The sequence below is a fragment of the Telmatherina bonti genome, assembly GCF_933228915.1.
Source record: "Telmatherina bonti genome assembly, chromosome: 10".
Lineage (NCBI taxonomy): Eukaryota > Metazoa > Chordata > Actinopteri > Atheriniformes > Telmatherinidae > Telmatherina > Telmatherina bonti.
Genome location: NC_136628.1, coordinates 9,185,394 through 9,205,007, shown reverse-complemented (window position 1 = coordinate 9,205,007; position 19,614 = coordinate 9,185,394). Strand labels below are relative to the sequence as shown.

General features: G+C 44.3%; 1 protein-coding gene and 1 pseudogene across 3 annotated transcripts in view; one reads left to right on the top strand and one right to left on the bottom strand.

Annotated features, from left to right (window-relative positions):
- The first annotated feature begins 8,134 nt into the window (after positions 1–8,134).
- On the top strand, positions 8,135–8,478 carry LOC306761802 (eukaryotic translation initiation factor 1b-like; annotated as a pseudogene). The gene has a single exon. The product of its transcript is annotated as a eukaryotic translation initiation factor 1b-like (transcript).
- Positions 8,479–8,624: 146 nt separating this feature from the next.
- cul5b (cullin 5b) overlaps positions 8,625–19,614 on the bottom strand; it is a 31,270-nt gene continuing 20,280 nt past the window's right edge. For both annotated transcript variants that reach the window (XM_079248008.1, XM_079248009.1), the window contains exons 13-19: positions 15,286–15,417; positions 14,922–15,045; positions 12,180–12,355; positions 11,925–12,086; positions 11,724–11,842; positions 9,606–9,729; positions 8,625–9,500 (exon numbers count right to left, since the gene is read on the bottom strand). In XM_079248008.1, the coding sequence (XP_079104134.1) occupies positions 9,306–9,500; positions 9,606–9,729; positions 11,724–11,842; positions 11,925–12,086; positions 12,180–12,355; positions 14,922–15,045; positions 15,286–15,417 (1,032 nt within the window). In that variant the 3' untranslated portion in view covers positions 8,625–9,305. The remainder of the gene's footprint in view (positions 9,501–9,605; positions 9,730–11,723; positions 11,843–11,924; positions 12,087–12,179; positions 12,356–14,921; positions 15,046–15,285; positions 15,418–19,614) is intronic.

The window sequence follows — 19,614 nt, the reverse complement described above, 5'->3', positions numbered from 1 at the left end:
AATTCACACAGACTCACCAGAACTGGACAATAGAAGATGGAGAAACGTTGCTGGTCTGATGAGTCTCCAGTTCAGCTCCACATTCACATGGTAGGATCAGAATCTGCTGGAAACATCATGACAACATGGATCCATCCTGCCGTCAGGATCAACTCTTCAGGCTGCTGCTGGTGGAATGGTGGGGGGAGGTTTTCTGGTCCCACTTTGGTCCCCTTAGTACCAGTATGACATGGTTTAACCTCCACAGCCTACCTGGGTCCTGCTGCTGACCATGTCCATCCCTTTCTGAGCACAGTGTAGCATCTTCTGATGGAAACTTCCAGCAGGATGATGCACCATGTCACAAAGCTCACATCATCTCCACCATGACGATGAGTTCACTGTCCTCCAACGGCCTCCACAGTCACCAGATCTCAGTCCAGCAGAGCAGCTTTGGGATGTGGTGGAACAGAACAAGCCTGATTACATGCATATTAAAAACATCATATGAATGGCACTGTTACGACCCCGATGGAGTTTGTCCAGAGGTACAAAAGAAAACCAGGAAGATGCACACAAATGAAGGCTTTATTTAGGACCCACTTGTCCTGAAAAAGCATCAAGAGTCCCAGAGCAAAAGCCAAAAGAAATCCAACTGACATTTCTGTGTCAATTCTGGTCGATCAAGGGTAGGTGGGCGTGTGGGCGACCAATCAGAATCCAGCACATCAGTCCGAGGGCAGTACCAGGTGTATCCAATCTCCCAGGTGATGATGGTTTGAATGATGATCAGCTCGATGACAGGCCATGGGCCGTAACAGGCACAGTGTGTATTTATCCATTAAAACCACACTGAAACATTCTGCGGCGGTTTGTTATTAACTTGAATCATTTTACAAAGTCATCTGTAGAAACTTGCTGCTTAGTTCGGATGAAAACTGGTCCAACCAGAATCTTCTGCTGGGACTTTCTGCCTCCACGTGAGACGGATAAAAGTTTTCTGATCTGCTGAATCATTAAGTATCACTCAGCTCCTTCCGTTTCAGCTCCACTCAGGATCAAGGTCACGCCACGCATCCAGTCATACCTCATGTCCATATTAGCATCTCCACCACTTCTGGTTTTCTGTCCCAACTGGTTACAACCAGTCTGGTGTATCTTTGTGAAACCAGTTGCTCCGTCTGACTTCATAATGTGGGCACCAAACGCTGTGATTAATTTATCGTTAAGACGCCTCAACGTCCAGCACAGAGCTGTGTCGACAGCTCAGGATGAAAATAAAGTTCCACATCATGGCGTGTTACTGCGTGTTTTGGTTCCATGTGAGCTGCAGAAGAGGCGTGTTGGCATGATGCAGACTTATTCCCTTTATGGATGAAAAACTAGAAAAATCTCCCACTTGGCGTGAAGTGGAAGCTTTCTTTTCGTTATCATGTAAAGACGTGCAGCAGAAAGCGCGTTTAATCTCGCATGCTGTATTTTCTTACTCACTTCCAGTTTTATTGACTCGTCAAACAGCAGCTGGAAGTGGAAGGAATCCAGATGTTTTTATCGCTTTAGAAAGAAATGTTCACAAGTATTTTTATAACATAGTTTCCAGAAAGACGTCCAGCTGAAGGTCCTGCAGCTTCTCCGTCTGTATTTCTGCTGTTTGCTGTGTTGTCGTATCAGATTGGACAGAAAATTAGACTAATCTAATGAACGATGGTCTCATCAGGCCGGATGCTGCTCAACAGCCGGGTCTGCAGAGGGAGTAACAATGGGGGTGGAGCGCCAGAGGTTTCCTGACCCTGGAATGATCTGGAAGTATCTGAGCAGCAGTCATGGTTGCAGATCATCCTTTATGTTTCATCCCACCAACGTTCAAACTGTCAACAGCTTCTCCAACTTTGAATCATAAATGTCGACATTAATCAGTGTCTGTAACGTTTCCTCGTATCCTCAGCAATGGATAGCCGGTCCTGGACACAAACAGGACCATGGACAGCTCCGAGCCGGTCCAGGACATAAACAGGACCATGGACAGCTCCGAGCCGGTCCAGGACATAAACAGGACCATGGACAGCTCCGAGCCGGTCCAGGACATAAACAGGACCATGAACAGCTCTGAGCCAGTCCAGGACAGAAAACAGGACCATGGACAGCTCCGAGCCGGTCCGGGACACAAACAGGACCATGGACAGCTCTGAGCCGGTCCAGGACACAAACAGGACCATGGACAGCTCCGAGCCGGTCCAGGACATAAACAGGACCATGAACAGCTCTGAGCCAGTCCAGGACAGAAAACAGGACCATGGACAGCTCCGAGCTGGTCGTGGACACAAACAGGACCATGGACAGCTCCGAGCCAGTCCAGGACATAAACAGGACCATGAACAGCTCTGAGCCAGTCCAGGACAGAAACAGGACCGTGGACAGCTCTGAGCCGGTCCTGGACACAAACAGGACCATGTACAGTTCCGAGCCGGTCCTGGACACAAACAGGACCATGAACAGCTCTGAGCCAGTCCAGGACAGAAAACAGGACCATGGACAGCTCCGAGCCGGTCCTGGACACAAACAGGACCGTGGACAGCACCTGTTACCGTTACTCCTGCGTTCAGCCTCCGACCTGAGAAGGCAACCTTCTCCTAAGCGATGCACGGCCACAAACACATGGATGAGATCGGTTCCATCCCAGCGAGGTTCTGTTGCTTTAACGATTTTATTCTGGGTACAAGGCGGCCGCGCTGTTGCTACTGACTTGGGGCGACTGTGAAGTGACAGTTTGGTGGCTGATGCACGGTCTGCATGCAGGGCAGAACCAGACAACTAACACACACTCAGAGATGCAAAAGCAAGTAGTAGCAGCGCAGGTTGACTGTTTATCTGGCGAATTCACAGTGAACATGAGATGCTGCTGGGGGGGGGGGGGGGGGGGGCAGGAGGGGGGGGGGGGGTTGCCCGGAAAACCATATTATCCTCTGCTAGAAGTCCTGATTGTAACTGTTCACACAACTGACGCTCGCAGCAGGAGGCGTCCGACTGATGTTTGGTCAGAAATCAGGAAGGAGTGTCGGCGTATTGCTGCTGCTTGGGGGGGTGGGCGGGGGGGTGAGGTGGGTGAGTCTGTTGCTGACAGACTGAATACACTGAGAAGTGAACAGGGAGCAGTAATGCACCAGTATACCACAGACAGGGAGGGAGGGAAGGAAGGGTGCGCCAGACCATCCCTCATCAACCCCGCCCCCCCCTCTCCTGCATCAGGGAGGAGGGCTATCCCAGCTTCCACCCTCCCAGCATCGTGATCTCCCCTCTGCAGTATCTCCAGTTACAGTTACTGTACCTCCTGCTGCTGACAGGACCCCCGCTGCTAGTCGCACATGAAACCATTAAGTTCTGTACGATTTAAAAAGCTTTACAAATACTACGAACAACAACTTGTCCTGTTTCTTTTTCCTCATCACTAACATGCACATTACAGCAGCAACAGATATTTGCTTCCATGCTTCTGTGGGATCTTGTGGATAAAGTTGGTTTAAGCACATTTCTGGAGCGTTATCCTGATTTATTAGTTTTCTTCCTGATGGAAACTCCAACAAATCTTCACTTTTGCACCAGTATACCTGGCAAGTACTGTAAGCACTGCCAGACACTATTAATATGTATTCACTCTACTTGGAACTCTGCAGAGCACTACACTTATAAAATTATGAATTTACTAGACTGTGTGCAGAGGGACCTGGTTCTGGTTTCAGCAGAACTGGACTTAAAATGGTCCAAAAAGGCTAATTTAGAGTCTCTTCTGATGAATAATTGTTAAATACGATGTTCAGGTTTGGATCCCATGAAGAATGAAAGAAACTGTGGACTTATCTTAGCTGTGCATCAAAATGAAGAGAGAAAAAGGAGAAATATTTACTGAGCAGTGATGAAAACATCACCCAGTTCATCCAAAAAACAAAAAAAAACAAGAAGCTAATAGTCATCCAGATACAAACAGAAAGCCGGAAGAGCCGCTTTAACATGTAAGATGCCTGAAATATGCCGCTATTTTTGCGCATCACAACGGACAGCCCGTTTCCCACTGGTGCAAAACGCGGGTTAAATAAAGCTTTTCCCTCATTTTTACCTCCTGTTCTGGTTCAGCAACCCCGCACGCGCACACGCAACCTGAATCAGGCGGCTTCGGTAAGTAAGTAATAGGATCTGGGATCTCTGGAGGTTTAACAAGCCGCTTCGAGCAGCTCCGCGACCGCCGCCTCTCCATCCCCAGCAGCCCCTGAAAGCAGCACCTGGCCGCCGCGGGAAGAGGCTCCAAGCGCTGCTGCGGATCGGTTACCTGAACCGAGGCCTCTCCGTGGCAACGTGGGTCTCTCTGGGGTCGTCCTCCGGGGGGGTCCAGCCGGTCCGACTCTCTCTCTCCGAGGGCTGCTGGGATTCCTCACCACGCTCTCCCTGGTCCGCTGACGGAGCTCCTCTCCCGCCTCTAGCGTCAAGCCGCGCCGCTGCAGCCGGAAGTCACGGTGCACGGATTTCAAAATTAAACCATCTTTGACTTTCTTTACCAAAAAGTTAGTTTTAATTTTCCAAGGAAAAATCATTTATTTTTCTTGATTTTCTTTTATTATGTAATTTTTTTGTTGAATCACAAAATAAAAACAAAGTAAAAATCATTTTTTAAGAGACACACAAATGTTTCCTTCATTTAACAGTCTGTTAAAAAAAGATAGATAGATAGATAGATAGATAGATAGATAGATAGATAGATAGTTTTAAAGTATTATAATTAGTCTATATTTATTCTTCTTTAATACACTGTTAAACTTCATGCTCTGTCCAGCACCAAATGCTAGGTACTGCTATGGAGCTTAGTTGCTATCAATAGTGATGGGTGAGATTAAAAAAAAATTCCTGACAATATGATGCCATGCCACTTTATGGCACTTTTTTTTTTTTTTTTTTTTAAATCAATATCAATACCTCTTGCCCCTTTAAGGAAAATTATACTGTTCAGTTTGCATTGATACTCTAATTGCAATGGCAGTCTAGAAATATATATTTTTAAAAAATAGAACATAAACAACATAAACAAAAATATGGAACATAAATACTAGAAAAAAAAGGCTTTTAAAGCGATAAATTATACCAATTAATAAATTAAACAAATAAAGATAAAAATTATAAAACTATGAAACTACACATTATTATTAGAATACTGACACTTGTTTACTATTTAAGCATGAAAAGTTAAAAATGTAATAAGTAAGAGTAATAAAAAATAAAAAATAAAAAAAAAAGAGTAATATGATGAATTAAATATGACAGAATGTGGAATAATCTGCATTAAACCATTCAAACAAACATCACTAAAAGCAGCAACATCATCATGACATCTGATATGCAGCCATGATCCTGTGACACAGAAGAAAAACACAGCGGCTCGGCTTTACGTGCAATTTTATTGCCTTAAACTCCAAGAAGTAAAAAAAAAAAAAAAAAAAAAACACCTTACATGAGCAAAGTGGTATAAAAAAAAGTATTCTAATCCAATATTTAACTAGCTGATGTCAAAGTATTGACCCCAGCATATGGATACGCCCATCCGTCAGTGTTTCGTTCAGCAACTTGTGCAAAATTTATTGAAACATTTAACAGTTGGACATGTGCTGATGGTACAGATCTTATGATTGAAGTTTGCAAACAATAAACAACAAACATGGTTTGCAAACAATGGAATCACGACAGCGGCTTCACAGGAGAAGAGTCTGACTGCTGAACTGACCTCCCTTCCAGACCTTAAAACTTCTGCACATTCATGAAAACAATTGTCCAACAACCAAGTTCCAGGACGGAGATGTGTTGCTTGTGTGTTCTGTTGGGAATGGGTTCATTAAATCTGCACAAGTATAATACAAAACAAAGTGTGTTAAAGACAGCTTAGAATATAAATTTTTTTTTTAAAATATATTTTATTGCATTCATGAACGTACGTAGAAGTTGATATAAAACATATTTTGAAGGCACAAACAGGAAGTGCTTTGTATCCTTAGCCTGTGTGTGTTGGTGTGTGTGTAATCAACAACAGTGGTCCTCCTCTCAGCAGGGAGAGGAGGTTGCGCGTGGGGGTGACGGAGGAGGAGGGGGGGGCTCACTGCGCATGCGCACAGCTAACAGGCCTGCTGTAATCCCCCTATGTCACAAATAACAAGAGGATGCAATATGCTGTAATTAAGAGTAAACTATCCAGCTAATTACAGTCTTCCACATGCATCAGCTCTGACTACATAATCTCTCACTTAGAGATTACAAGAAAAACTAACTGGCAGATTTACATTATTTTTCCAAACTTATCCACCGTATTCCCCACATTTCTCTCAGCAGTTAAAGCATCAAAACTCTGTCATGTTTCATTGAATTCTTACAGAACAACAGTTTGTCATAATTTCTTCTGGATTTGAAGACAAAACTCTAAAAGAATCAAGGTTGTAAATGTTCAGATAAAGATTTGCTTAGCTAAGCAGTCTAAACCTATAGCAGCATAACTAAGGGATGCTAAAATTTGAATGTCTCAATATCTCGTCATGTGCCCTTGAGCATCAATTACAGCTTGACAACGACGTCTCATGCTGTTCACAAGGCAACTTATTGCCTGCTGAGGCATGGCATCCCACTCTTCTTGAAGGGCAGCCCTCAGGTCATTGAGGTTCTGGGGTGCAGGGTTTCGAGCCTCTGCACGACGGCTCAGCTGATCCCACAGGTTTTCAATGGGATTCAGGTCTGGAGAGAGTGCAGGCCATTCCATCTGAGGTACACCAGTCTCCAACAGCCGTTCCCTGATGATGCGGCCTCGATGAGCAGGAGCATTGTCGTCCATGAAGATGAAATTAGGCCTGTGCTGTTCATGTAGGGGCACAATCACTGGATTAATGATGTTATTCAGGTAGTATGGGCTTGTCACTGTACCATTCACAAAGTGTAGGGCAGTTCTGTACCAAGTGGACAGCCCTGCCCACACTGTAACACCGCCACCACCAAAAGCTGGCCTGGTGACAACAGTGGCTGATGCATAGCGCTCTCCCTGACGTCTCCAACATCGTTGCCGGCCATCATTTCTGCTCAGTGTGAATCGACTTTCATCAGAGAACAGCACTGAGGCCCACTGGTTCCTCGTCCAGCGTAAATGCTCCCTGGCCCATGCAAGACGATGATGCCTGTGCCTGGTGGTGTGGTCAGGTACCCGTGCAGGTCGTCTAGCACGCAGACCACGCTGATGGAAACGGTTTGGAATGGTCTGACGTGACACTTGGGTGCCTCTCACCTCTCTTAAACGTGCCTGGAGTTGAGTGGCATTCATCATCCGGTTTCTCAGGGCAGTGTTCACAATGTAGCGGTCATCAGCACGGGATGTGGCCAAAGGACGTCCACTTCTAGGCCTTTCTGTGACTCTTCCAGTCTCTCCATATCTCTGTTGCAACCTGCTGATGACACTCTGTGACACTCCAAGCTCAGTGGCCACTTCTGTCTGAGAACGTCCTGTTTGAAGCATCGCAATGGCAAGGGACTGTTGTTCCATTGTTAGGTGTCGTCTTGGTCTCATGATGTCAAAATGTGAACAGCATGATGAGGACAACTGTTTAAACACCAGCTCTAATTGAACCAGGACATTTATTGGTCAATTCAAGGATCACACACCTGCCGTGATTTTTGCCGTTAAGCTCCTTGTTAGAGAACAGCAACTTGTGCAAAATTTATTGAAACATTTAACAGTTGGACATGTGCATTTAAAAGCTTAGAGAAGATCACATTAAGTTCACCTGTACAGGTTTGAATGCATTTTAGGCTTGTTGTGAAATTTCACCCAAAAGCTGAATATCCCTAACTTTTTGTGAATAGTGTATGTATGTATGTGTATATATATATATATATATATATATATATATATATATATATATATATATATGATATGATATGATACACTGAGCTTCTTTCACTTTATCTCTCTCTTTTATTCCCCCCCCCCCAGATTGAGTTGGAGGTCCAACTCAATCTGTTGGTTTCCTTATATAGGCTGTTATGAATTAGCTTTCATTATGTTTTCTTCTCTGTCTGTAAAGCGTCTTGAGATGGCGTTGCTGTGATTTGACGCTATATAAATAAAGTTTAATTGAATTGTATGTCCACTTTCCAGAACCTCCAAACCTTTGACCCCTTTGCTGATGCAACTCAGGGTGATGACCGCCTCCCAGCCGGGACAGAGGTCTACATCAGGACTACATCCACATAAGAATCCAACAGTGGAACGGCAGGAAGACCCTCACTCCTGTCCAGGGTAATGCGACCGATTATGACAAAAAGAAGCTGGTCAAGAAGAACTTCGCCTGCAATGGGACAGCGATCGAGCACCCAGAGTATGGCGAAGTGCTCCAGCCTCAGGGAGACCAGCGCAGGAATATGTACCAGTTCCTGCTTGAGACTAACCTGGCCAAGGAGGAGCAGCTCAAAGTCCACGGCTTTTAGAAGCTGCAGGTCATGATTTAGTTGTTTCGGTTTAATCTTCAGACTTTATGGGATGAAAACAAACAGAGAGAGAAAAAAAGCAGCTTCATGGACTCCTGAGATGAAAAACCAGCCTGCAAACTGCTGTACAATAAGGTGCTGTTTATTTATTCATTCCATAATTCACATGTCATCTTACACTCTCCTATAGCTGTGAACTGTAGTATGTTGTAATACTGACCTCGGCCTCGTCTCCAGGGCAACACGAGCTGACCGCTCCAACGCCACCTCTGTCGCTGGGTAGCCCCCCCATACCTGGACGTTTACCCAGAGACAGAGACGTCGGGTTTGGCCTCTGGCTTCTGTGACACGTGAACGCCCGGATGAAGTGTTTGACGCGAAGCAGAGCATCTGGATGGTCGCAGCGCTGCTCCCAGGAAAAGACGGCAGCGTTTTGGTTCAAGTGTTCTGGATCTGACGCGGATTCAAAGTGGACCGCCGGTGTGTGGAGTCCCCCGTCAGCATGCTTTTAGACTTGTGCAAGCATGGATCAGGAGTGTGGTGGCCGCGGTCCAAACGAGACATCATGGCATCAAAGGAAAAAACAGACCACTGACATCTAACAGCCCACCCGCCCCCCTCTCCTGAAAACACCGCTTGCTTTCTTTATACAAGTTTAAGGCAGGAAGTTTAACTCTTTCATCACGTCTCAGTCTTAAATTCATTCCTCCCTGCGCTTGATTGTATTTTTCTTTTAGATAAGAGGACGGGAAGCCTGGAAGTATTCTAGCGTCCATCAGGCCGGATCCACTGGAGTCAAAGTCAGCGTGAGCCATCCCAGCGCGCCGCTACGCCATGTAGATGAAGGTGTTTATATCAGTCTCATCCCGCTTTATGTACTTGTGATCTATCAGCCACTCGATCTGCTCCTTGATCATCTTCTTCTGTGGTAAAAACATGTTCTTTAGGATTTCCACCAGCTCCGTCTGCAGCTGGGCGTTGTTGATGCGCTTCCTCATCTTCATTATCTGGATGATGGCCTCCTGGTTGGAGGAGAGAGGAGATCAGCAGGGGAAGGAGGGGGGGGGGGGGGGTCTGGAATGGGAACCAGTTTATCCACAGTGAGTGGGAAGAGCTCTTCTTCGTACCTGCGTTCGGAGTATCCTGAGCTGGACGATGCCCTCGTTCTCCTCCTCCCTCATGCGCTCTGTGGTGAGCTGCAGCCGACCAATCAGGTTAATCTTCCCCCTCTTCTGGACCTTTGAGTTTTTTCTGAGAGGACAGAAAGTAAACTGGTAACCAGTCTGGTTTGGTTTGTTTGGAGTGGAACTCGACACACAGGAGCGTGACTCACTGCTTCTGCTGTTTCGAGACATAAATAAGAAAAACAAGCAGATTCAGTGTTTTAAAGGCGTCTTCTGCAGGTCTGTAAGAATCCTGACTGACGTCCATTCTGGCCTCGTCAACACCTCCAGTCCATCCCAGTTTGGGTTTCTGTTCGTCCACTTGGCTTTTTAAAATTATCCACAACTTACTGATTGAATTTTATTTTACTTGAATGGGAAAATGTACGTTGATGAACATTTCATGAGATTTTACAGGACATGAGTGTTTTAAAATCCACCTACAACTGGGAACCAGTTGAATCTTGTGGAATGGAGTAAAATGGTGAAATGTCCCAACTCTTCTTCCAGATAAGATGCTAAAATTTAAGAATAAATAGTTTTTCAGGGTAAATTGAGCAGTTTTACTGGAAGTCAATGGGGCACTTCTGGTCACAGATCAGCAGAGGAAATATCTGGTACTACATAAAGTACTAATGACATCACATCAGTATCGTTATGGAGCTTTATGTCTACAAGTCGACTCCTCACAGCATTTATTTGGTTTATCCGTTGTTTTTTTCAATGGATAATTAATAATTCAGATAACGGAGGTGGCATTTAAAGGATTCTGAGCAGGTCTGAAGGTGTTTAAGCTACTTATAAAAACATCAGAAAACATCACATGTATGATGATTTTACAGCAGCTTAGGGTTAGAAACTACAAATAGTATCAAATCTATTTTTATTAACTACTCTTTAACATATGCGAGTGGTTAATCACCACTAATGTTTATAATATGGAAAATAATTTCATTTTTCTGTTTATTTATGATAAATATAGCTGTAATTCTGCTGTTCAAACTGGCATTTAAAGGGTTAAAATCCTAAAACTGATATTTTTGAGCTGGACAGAAGATTTCCAAAATAATTTATGAGAAAGTTGAAAACAAATATTCATGTAGGATAATTTTCCAGCAGTTTTTCAGACACACGCTGGGTTCCAGTGCCAAGTCGATAAAACACTAAATTTGAGTCACCAGGAACTTTTGGTCACGACGGTGAGAAGATGTTCGTCATCTTGTCCACATGTGAAAACGGTTTATTTGGAAATTTTTAGGAGGAAAAATCCACCGGATCAGACAGAAACGGATCAAATAACTGATGTTTAAAGTGGAACTATTATGTGCATTTCAGGCTAATTTATTTTTATTTCTGAGACCAGAAGGGCTGGGATTGATGGAATTATTGTCACAAATCATTTATTTACTTCAGACCGACCCTCTGCGTAGGCTGTCAGATCAGCCTGTGGGCAAAACGAGTGGATTGAGACTCTTTCGCATTAAGCCCCGCCTCCCGCCACTGCACTACATCGGGAGCGCGCACCGCACCTGCTTTCGCCGTCATTGTAACATCTCATAAACAGAAGGATTAGGCTAATATGAACTCAATAAAAAAACAAAATACAATGTCAACACATAGCATACAGCCCTACATGTTGGAACCTGAATCAGAGCCTGAAAACGAAGTGGAAAACAGCAACCCACAGCAACGAATGCAGCAGGATGTCTCTCTTTGGTAAACTCACCAGCCATCGTTGGGAATAACTTTATCCCACGTTTTCCACCCGCCTGATGTATTTGTACATGCCCTTGTTAACCAGTAGAAGGTAACCAATCACCGAACCTTATCCCCCGGAACGTCACAAGGATTTCCAAGTAGAAAAAACTCTCTAAAACGACACGTTTTTGGTCGCCATGGAAACCGAACGGAAAGAGTGCTGGAACTCAAACTCAAACTCAAACATGTGTTTAGGTGATAAAAAACAGTCTCGTTCACATGTCTGATGAGGATTCAACACTATAACACTGTACTAATTCTGTAACTCAGAAAACTCCAAATACCAGAATAGAACCCCTTTAAGGCGACTTTAAAGCTCCTTACATGAGGGAAAACTCCTGGTTGACGTAGAAAAGCGTTCCTTCTGCGAAGTCTTTGGGCGAGGACACCACCGGGTCGTACGACAAGACCTGCCGCTTCAGTTTGGGGAACGCCACCAGAGACTGCGGACAGCAGAGCAGGAGACGGGTCGGTACAAACAGCACGGCGCTTCACTGCACAGCTTCAGACTCATCGCTTATCTACCCAGAGAGTGCGCCGCAGCTCTGCGTCGGGCAGCTCGGTGGCTAACTTCAGGTTCTCGAAGCTGATCCGCTCCCTCGGCCTCTGGTTCCAAGCGAACAGCACGGCCAGCTGGAACGTGGTCACCTCCAGGTCGTACTGACCCACCTCGTTCTTAAAGGTTATCTGGAGAAACGTTTTCAGTCAGAAGGACTCGACTCTGAGCTCCACAGCTGCAGCGTTTGGTGAGAAATCAGCTGATTAACGTGTCTGACTCACGATGCCGTTGGACATGAGGTGATGCCAGTGCAGCTTCCTCCCACTGTGGTTCTTCTTGTAGAAGTCTTCCACCTCTGGTATCAAGTCCTCCAGCTCTGTGGGAAGAGACACAAAAACCTTCTCGCTGCTCCTCGACCATGCTCCAGCATTCAGGATCTTTATGTTGACAGAGTCAGCTGCAGGAAAACAGGAAAACACTTCCCGGTTCAAAGTCAGCATCTTATACTGGTCCAACATGTTCAAGCTGTTCATGTTTCAGTTCCATGTTTACGGCTATGAGTTTGTCATTTCCATCAATTACTCCATGAAGCTGGAACCTGCAGATGGTTAGTTTATCATAAAACAGCTGATTTCCCTCAAGTTAAAGGTCAAAGAAAGACTCGTAAAAAATACGAGACATAAAAAATAAATACAAAATAAAATGAAGATCGTGCTGCGATACCGTTATGACCCAGTTTGCTCTTTTTTTTTTCTTTTTTTTAGAAAGGAAGAAAAAATATCTGTGAAAAAAGTAAAACAAATTTTAAATAAAATAAATGAAAAATAATTCAAATTAAAAAAAAAAAACCATAAAAGATGGCGATTAAGTCAGGAAAAGTATATTTGTTAAAAAAAAAAAAAAAAATAAATTTTTAAAATAAAATAAAAGAATGGCAATTAAGTCTGGAAAAATATCTTTGTCAAAAAAAAAAAAAAAAAAAAAAAAATTATATATATATATATATATATATATATATATATATATATATATATATATATATATATATATATATATATATATATAAATATGTCCATCCATCCATCTTCTGCCGCTTATCCGGGGTCGGGTCGCGGGGGCAGCAGCCTAAGCAGGGAAGCCCAGACTTCTCTCTCCCCAGCCACATTTGCCAACTCTGCGGGGGGGATCCCGAGGCGTTCCCAGGCCAGCCGAGAGATGTAATCCCTCCAGCGTGTCCTGGGTCTTCCCCGGGGTCTCCTCCCAGAGGGACGTGCCTGGAACACCTCACCAGGGAGGCGTCCAGGAGGCATCCTGACCAGATGCCCGAGCCACCTCAACTGGTTCCTCTCGATGCGAAGGAGCAGCGGCTCTACTCTGAGCCCCTCCCGGATGACCGAGCTCCTCACCCTATCTCTAAGGGAGAGCCCGGCCACCCTGCGGAGGAAACTCATTTCAGCCGCCTGTATACGAGATCTCGTTCTTTCGGTCACGACCCACAGCTCATGACCATAGGTGAGGGTAGGATCATAGATCGACTGATAAATCGAGAGCTTCGCCTTCTGGCTCAGCTCCTTCTTCACCACGACAGACCGGCGCAGAGCCCGCATTACTGCAGACGCCGCACCGATCCGTCTGTCGATCTCGCGCTCCATCTTTCCCTCACTCATGAACAAGACCCCGCGATATTTAAACTCCTCCACTTGAGGCAGGACCTGACCCCCGACCTGGAGAGGGCAATCCACCCTATTCCGGCTGAGGACCATGGTCTCAGATTTTGAGGTGCTGATTCTCATCCCAGTCGCTTCACACTCGGCCGCGAATCGCTCAAGCGAGAGCAGGAGATACGACCAGATGAAGCCAACAGGACCACGTCATCCGCAAAAAGCAGGGACCCAATCCTGAGGCCACCAAGTCGGATCCCCTCAACACCTCGGCTGTGCCTAGAAATTCTGTCCATATAAGTTATGAACAGAATCGGTGATAAAGGGCAGCCTTGGCGGAGTCCAACCCTCACCGGAAACGGATCCGACTTACTACCGGCAATGCGGACCAAGCCCTGACACCTGTCGTACAGGGACCGGACAGCTCGTACAAGGGGGTCCGGTACCCCATACTCCCGGAGTACCCCCCACAGGAGCCCCCGGGGGACACGGTCGAATGCCTTCTCCAGGTCCACAAAGCACATGTAGACTGGTTGGGCAAACTCCCATGCCCCCTCCAGGACCCCAGAGAGGGTATAGAGCTGGTCCACTGTTCCGCGACCAGGACGAAAACCACACTGCTCCTCCTCAATCCGGGATTCGACTATCCGACGGACCCTCCTCTCCAGGACCCCTGAATAGACCTTACCAGGGAGGCTGAGGAGTGTGATTCCCCTGTAATTGGAACACACCCTCCGGTCCCCCTTCTGTTTAAGAATATAAATATGTACTTTAATAAAATAAAACAAAAGATGGTGATTAAGAAAGCTCTCACATAACGTAGCTTCTTACTTTTTACCAGAGCTGACAAAATAAAATCAATAACTCAGAGAGGTTCATTTATGCATTATTGCATAAATTATCAAATCATAAATAATAATAATAATAATAATAATAATAATACATTTTATTCGAGCCCCGGTCAATAAACGCAAGGTCGCTTTACAAATTGATGCTCATGTCGCTCCAAAACTGAGAGTTTTGCTTGTAGGAGTTTTGTCACGGTCATCAGCTGGCAGCAGCTCGGCACCAAATCATGATTAAAACAAAGGAAGACGATGGATTAATATAAAGTCTGATTACGACCAGAGAAGGATGAAGAGAATCTGTCGGAAACTTTGGAAGTCTGAGGCAGAATAACCAATAAAACGCTGCCGTCTGTAGACAGAACAGAAAGGTGTTTTAAAGCCTCCATCTCAGCATTAAGACTGCATTTTGTTGCAGTTCCAGCCTTCAGGCTTAACAGCTACTTTCTCATGATAAAATAAAAATAAAATAAGAATAAAAAAATGTACCCAGAAGGTGTGAAAGCTGCTGACGTACCTGGTAAAGCTAGCTTGTTGTGTTTATGCATTTCTTTAAAGGACTGGTTGAGATCCTCCGACACCTTGATGTCCTGAAACATCCGGGCCAGTTTGTTGACGTAGTCAGCTGGCATCCCCACTTCCTGGAAGGAAAAGATGACATCACAGGTCCATGTCTTGTGTAGCCAATGATTTATTAACAACTTGTTGACATGTAAACAGTTAAATGCTGGTTAACGTTTCTGAAAACTAACAAAGAGATGACCGTCCCGGTGAGTTCGAGCTTTTTATGTGATCTCTGTGGTGACTTCTTGATCACAATTCTGACAAACGTCTCCAGTTTACGTTGTTGTTGTTATGAGATGAAACCAGCTCGTCCTCACCCTGAGCCACTCCACCATGTTCTCCTCGATCTCGCTGTCGGCTGAGATGTCCAGGATGAGGCGGCGCGTCAGGTGGGCCTTGTGGTAGCGCATGAACACGTCTTTGTTCTGGACGTACTTCAGGACCAAAAGCTGCAAAAAGCAGATTAACAGTTAGCAGCTGTTTTCTCTTCGTTCGCTGTGGCGGCGCACTGCAGCAGGCTGCACACCTTTTATCTGACATTTTTCTAAAATACTGGTTCATCACCAGACCAGTTTTTATTGCATGTTTGATGACATGTTTTATACTCCTATGAGGTCAGTTTATATCATAATAAAGGGCTGAGGAGACAAATGTAACAGCTAAAAGTTTGAAGTAAACAGATATGTCGTTTTAAGATAAAAACTAAAGATGATTCATCATGATCTCATGTGCTGAGTCATAAATAGGGCTGTGACGATATGCTTTTGTCCCGATTCGATTCAGATTTTTTGGGTGCCGATTCGATTTAAATTGCAATTCTCACAATTCTTTGATATTGATTATTTTTGTAGATTAAAAACAAAATAAATATATGAAACTTTTTTTTTTTATTATTTATCTCGTCATTTTCTTTCATTTCAATGAGGAAAAAGACAACCCAGTTGCCAGATCATCATTCTGCTGCTATAATGCCCAAGAAGAAAAGCAAAAAGATCAATAAAAACAATAAAAATGGCAAAAATTTAACAATGGATTATTTTTATTTATTTGAAAAAAAAAATTGATTTCTTAACAAAAAATCTATTTTAAAATTGTGAAGCAAAAATATCCCGATTTTCCCACCCCTAATTATAACCCTGCAGTCTACTTCACTACGTCTTTTAGGGGTGGGAAAATTTAATCAACAAATCGAATATCGGGATATTTTGCTTCACAATTTTAAAATCGATTTCTTTTTTTTTTTTTTTTGTTAAAAAATCGATTTTTATTTAAAAAAAATAAAAATGATCCATTATGAAATTTTTGTCATTTTTATTGTTTTTATTGATCTTTCTATTTGTCTTCCTGGACATTCTAGCAGCAGAATGATGATCTGGCTGCTGTGTTGTTTTTTTTCTTAACTGAAATAAAGATAAATGAAGAGTTAAAAAAAAAAAAAAAAAGTTTTTTACATTTTTTTTGTTTTTAATCTACAAAAATCAGCAATATGGAAGAATCATGAGAATCGCAATTAAAATCAAATCGGCGCCCAAAACATCAGAATCGAATCGGGACAAAAGCGTGTGTCACAGCCCTAACGTCTTTCTACTGTCAAAGCTGCAGCAGACCATGAAAGTTGGATGGACAACCTGCTGCCTTTGTGTGCAGCGCGGACCTCAAACGCTGCAGTCCTGCAGCTTTTAGATGCTTCCTGCTCCAACACACCTGATTCAGATAAAGGAATCCAACAGCTGGTTCTGCACATTAATCTGTGTCAAGTGTGTTAAAGGTACAGTATGTAAGATTTTTAATATTTTCAAAATAAGTTAACTAAAAAAATAACTACAATCATAATTAGATAGTTTTCTAAACATGTAGATTCCAGTCTGTCCATATTTGATGTGTTATTAAATTACAAGTTTAATTAATGACCAAGACCCTTCTTGAATGTTTTCTGACCAGTAAAAGAAAAAGTACTTTTTTCCACCAGTAGGGGGAGTATAAGCCCATTTATTGCAGAGCGGCTCTGATTCCTGCCCTCATTGGAGCTGGAAAGGAGGAGGGGTGAGTTTTGCTCATTACTGCCAACCTGTGGTGGTTTGTGGAGGTAGCAGTTTTGTGGTTTTGTTCACGACCTGGTGTTTGCCACCTGGTGGTGAAAAGAATCGCCTTGAAATCTTACATACTCTGCCTTTAAAGCAGGGAACCTGCAGGTCCATTTGTGCCGGACGCAGAAGACGGATGTCAGGTATCTCGTTTTGGCCAGGAAACTCGCGCCCTTTCCAGCATTTTTATTTTCCCGTAAATCTCCTGGATTATACCGGTAATACGGGAAGAAAATAAACGGATACGAGGAGACAACTTCCCCCCCTCCAACATGTGGCAACCATATACCTTCTCACACGGTGACAGACGCCTCTCTTACTGCCACCACGACCCTCCTGGCAGCTGCCAAGAATTTCCCTCATTTTAAAACCCAAAGCTGGACAGGTATGGATACGCAGACGGACAGACGGTTTCCTCCGTCTCCTGTGTTGGTTCCATTCCTAATTTGGTCCGTTTTTAGGGAGCTTAGCTATCCATTACCTGATGCAGAATGGAGCAAAACCACCGGGAATCACAGGGGTAGAGCTGGGTCGTAAAGCTGACACACAACCAGCTAAATCATCAAACCAGAGAAGAAGAAAGGACAACGTTTGGTTCTTCTCGTTTGTTGGCGTTTTTGGATGGATATAAACAACTTTATAGTGGTGCGTTACCACCACAAACCAGTGTCAAAACACAAGAGAACCTACAGTGAGGAACAACCATGGCAGCATAAAAGGCAAATGGACATATGAGGACGGCGATGTAGGACCAGGTTTGAGAAAGAAACTCCATTCGTGAGGAAGCAAAAATGGGTCTTAAAGGCAGACTAGGAGATTTCTTCCAGGAGCATTTCTACTATTAGTACTTATTATTTATTACTATTGTACTAAAAATCCCCTTCACGTCCTGACTGACTGCAGCCGAGTCAGTAAATGCTTTAACACAAATAGGAAAAAAAAATTAAATACTTGTGAAACGGACAGGACTGAAAAAACACGATCCACTTGTTTAAACCGGCCCGTTCTAAACGACTGGATGGTGGTACGTCTATCCAACCCAAAGCCATTCGTCCCTCCCCCATCAACCCCTGTGGGTTTCTGTGCTTTGGAGGTGTGGCTTCAGGGAGAAATGTGAAGAAACAGGTTTGGACTATTTTCTAAATGTAGCTCGTTTGAAGAGTTTTTCCAGGATTTCTCACATTTCAGTGGGAAACATCACAGACCTGAGCTTCACACCGACACACACACCTGTAGTCCTAAACAACATTTATCAGGAAAACCTGACAGGAGATGTCACTGAGCAGTGCGGTGCTGGACGTTTCTGACGTAAACGTGTGCATGTTTCTGTAAAATGCTTTGAGTTCCCATCAGAGCACCAGTCTGAATCACACATTTCTAACAGGCTGAAAAGGAAGACGTCTGCTGCAGCCGAAGGGATGAAAAGAAGTTCAGACAGAACACATTGCTTGCCACCACATCAGTGCCATTTTTCTGCAGGTGAATGAGACGCGTAAGAAACATTTATCAGCCTTGATTCTGTCAGAGGCAACAAAAACTGTCAGAGAGGTAAAAACCGAAGAGCAAATCAAACCAGTGAGAAGTGATCTATTGAGTCTGGGTCTGAGGGAGAGTCAGTCGCTCTGTAACGGCCCTTTTCCATCAGTATCAGCTTGTCTCAACTTAACTCGCCTCAGTTTGTAGGGTTTTCCACTGGGCTTTCGTACCCGTTCACCGGTACTTGTTTTGTAACTAATTGGTCAGGGGCGCGGCCAATCAGAGGTCAGGGAGTGACATCACTGGAAGAGCGACTCCAACTCGCAAGTTGTTTACATTACGTAACAAGCAATGGCGCAACAAAAGTCTGTTCCACGGTCCAACTCTGAGGTGGACACATTTCTCTGCTTGGTTGCTGAGGAAAGGATACAGAGGGAACCAGATGGAGCGACAGGAAATGACAAAATTTATCAAGAGCTTAATGTCTACGACTAGCAACGGAGTTTCCAGCAGTGTCGAGAAGCTGAAAAAGCTCCAAAGTGACTATCGGCAGGTCAAGGACCACGATGGTCGGAGTGGATCAAACAGACAAGACTGGAAGCGGTTCCAACAGATGGATACGATTTATGGTCAGCGACCGGCGAGCCGCAGACCAAGTAGCAGATTGCCTGCAGGTCCTGTGTTGTTATAGAGGTTGTCGTGCACAACACTGACGTTACAGTGATTTCACACAAACCCCGCCCCTTTTAGACCTGGTACTAAACTGTAATGGAAAAGAAACCGGACCAAGCTGAGACAAGTTGAGTTGAGACAAGCTGATACAGAGGGAAAAGAGACATAACAGAGTCAGACTGGCACTCACACTGTTCACAGACTGAGCTCTTTGTTATTTCTGCCTCTTGTGCAACAGCTGATTAGTCAGGATGCAACTCTTTCACCTGTGTTGATCTTCAAGAAGGGGGGGCCCAGAAGGTGTACTCCAACTACAGAGGAGTAATACCCCTCAGTCTAACTGATCAGGCCAATTCAGGGTACCTGGAACAGACGGGTACATGGATAGTAGAGCCTCAGACTGAGGAGGAAAAG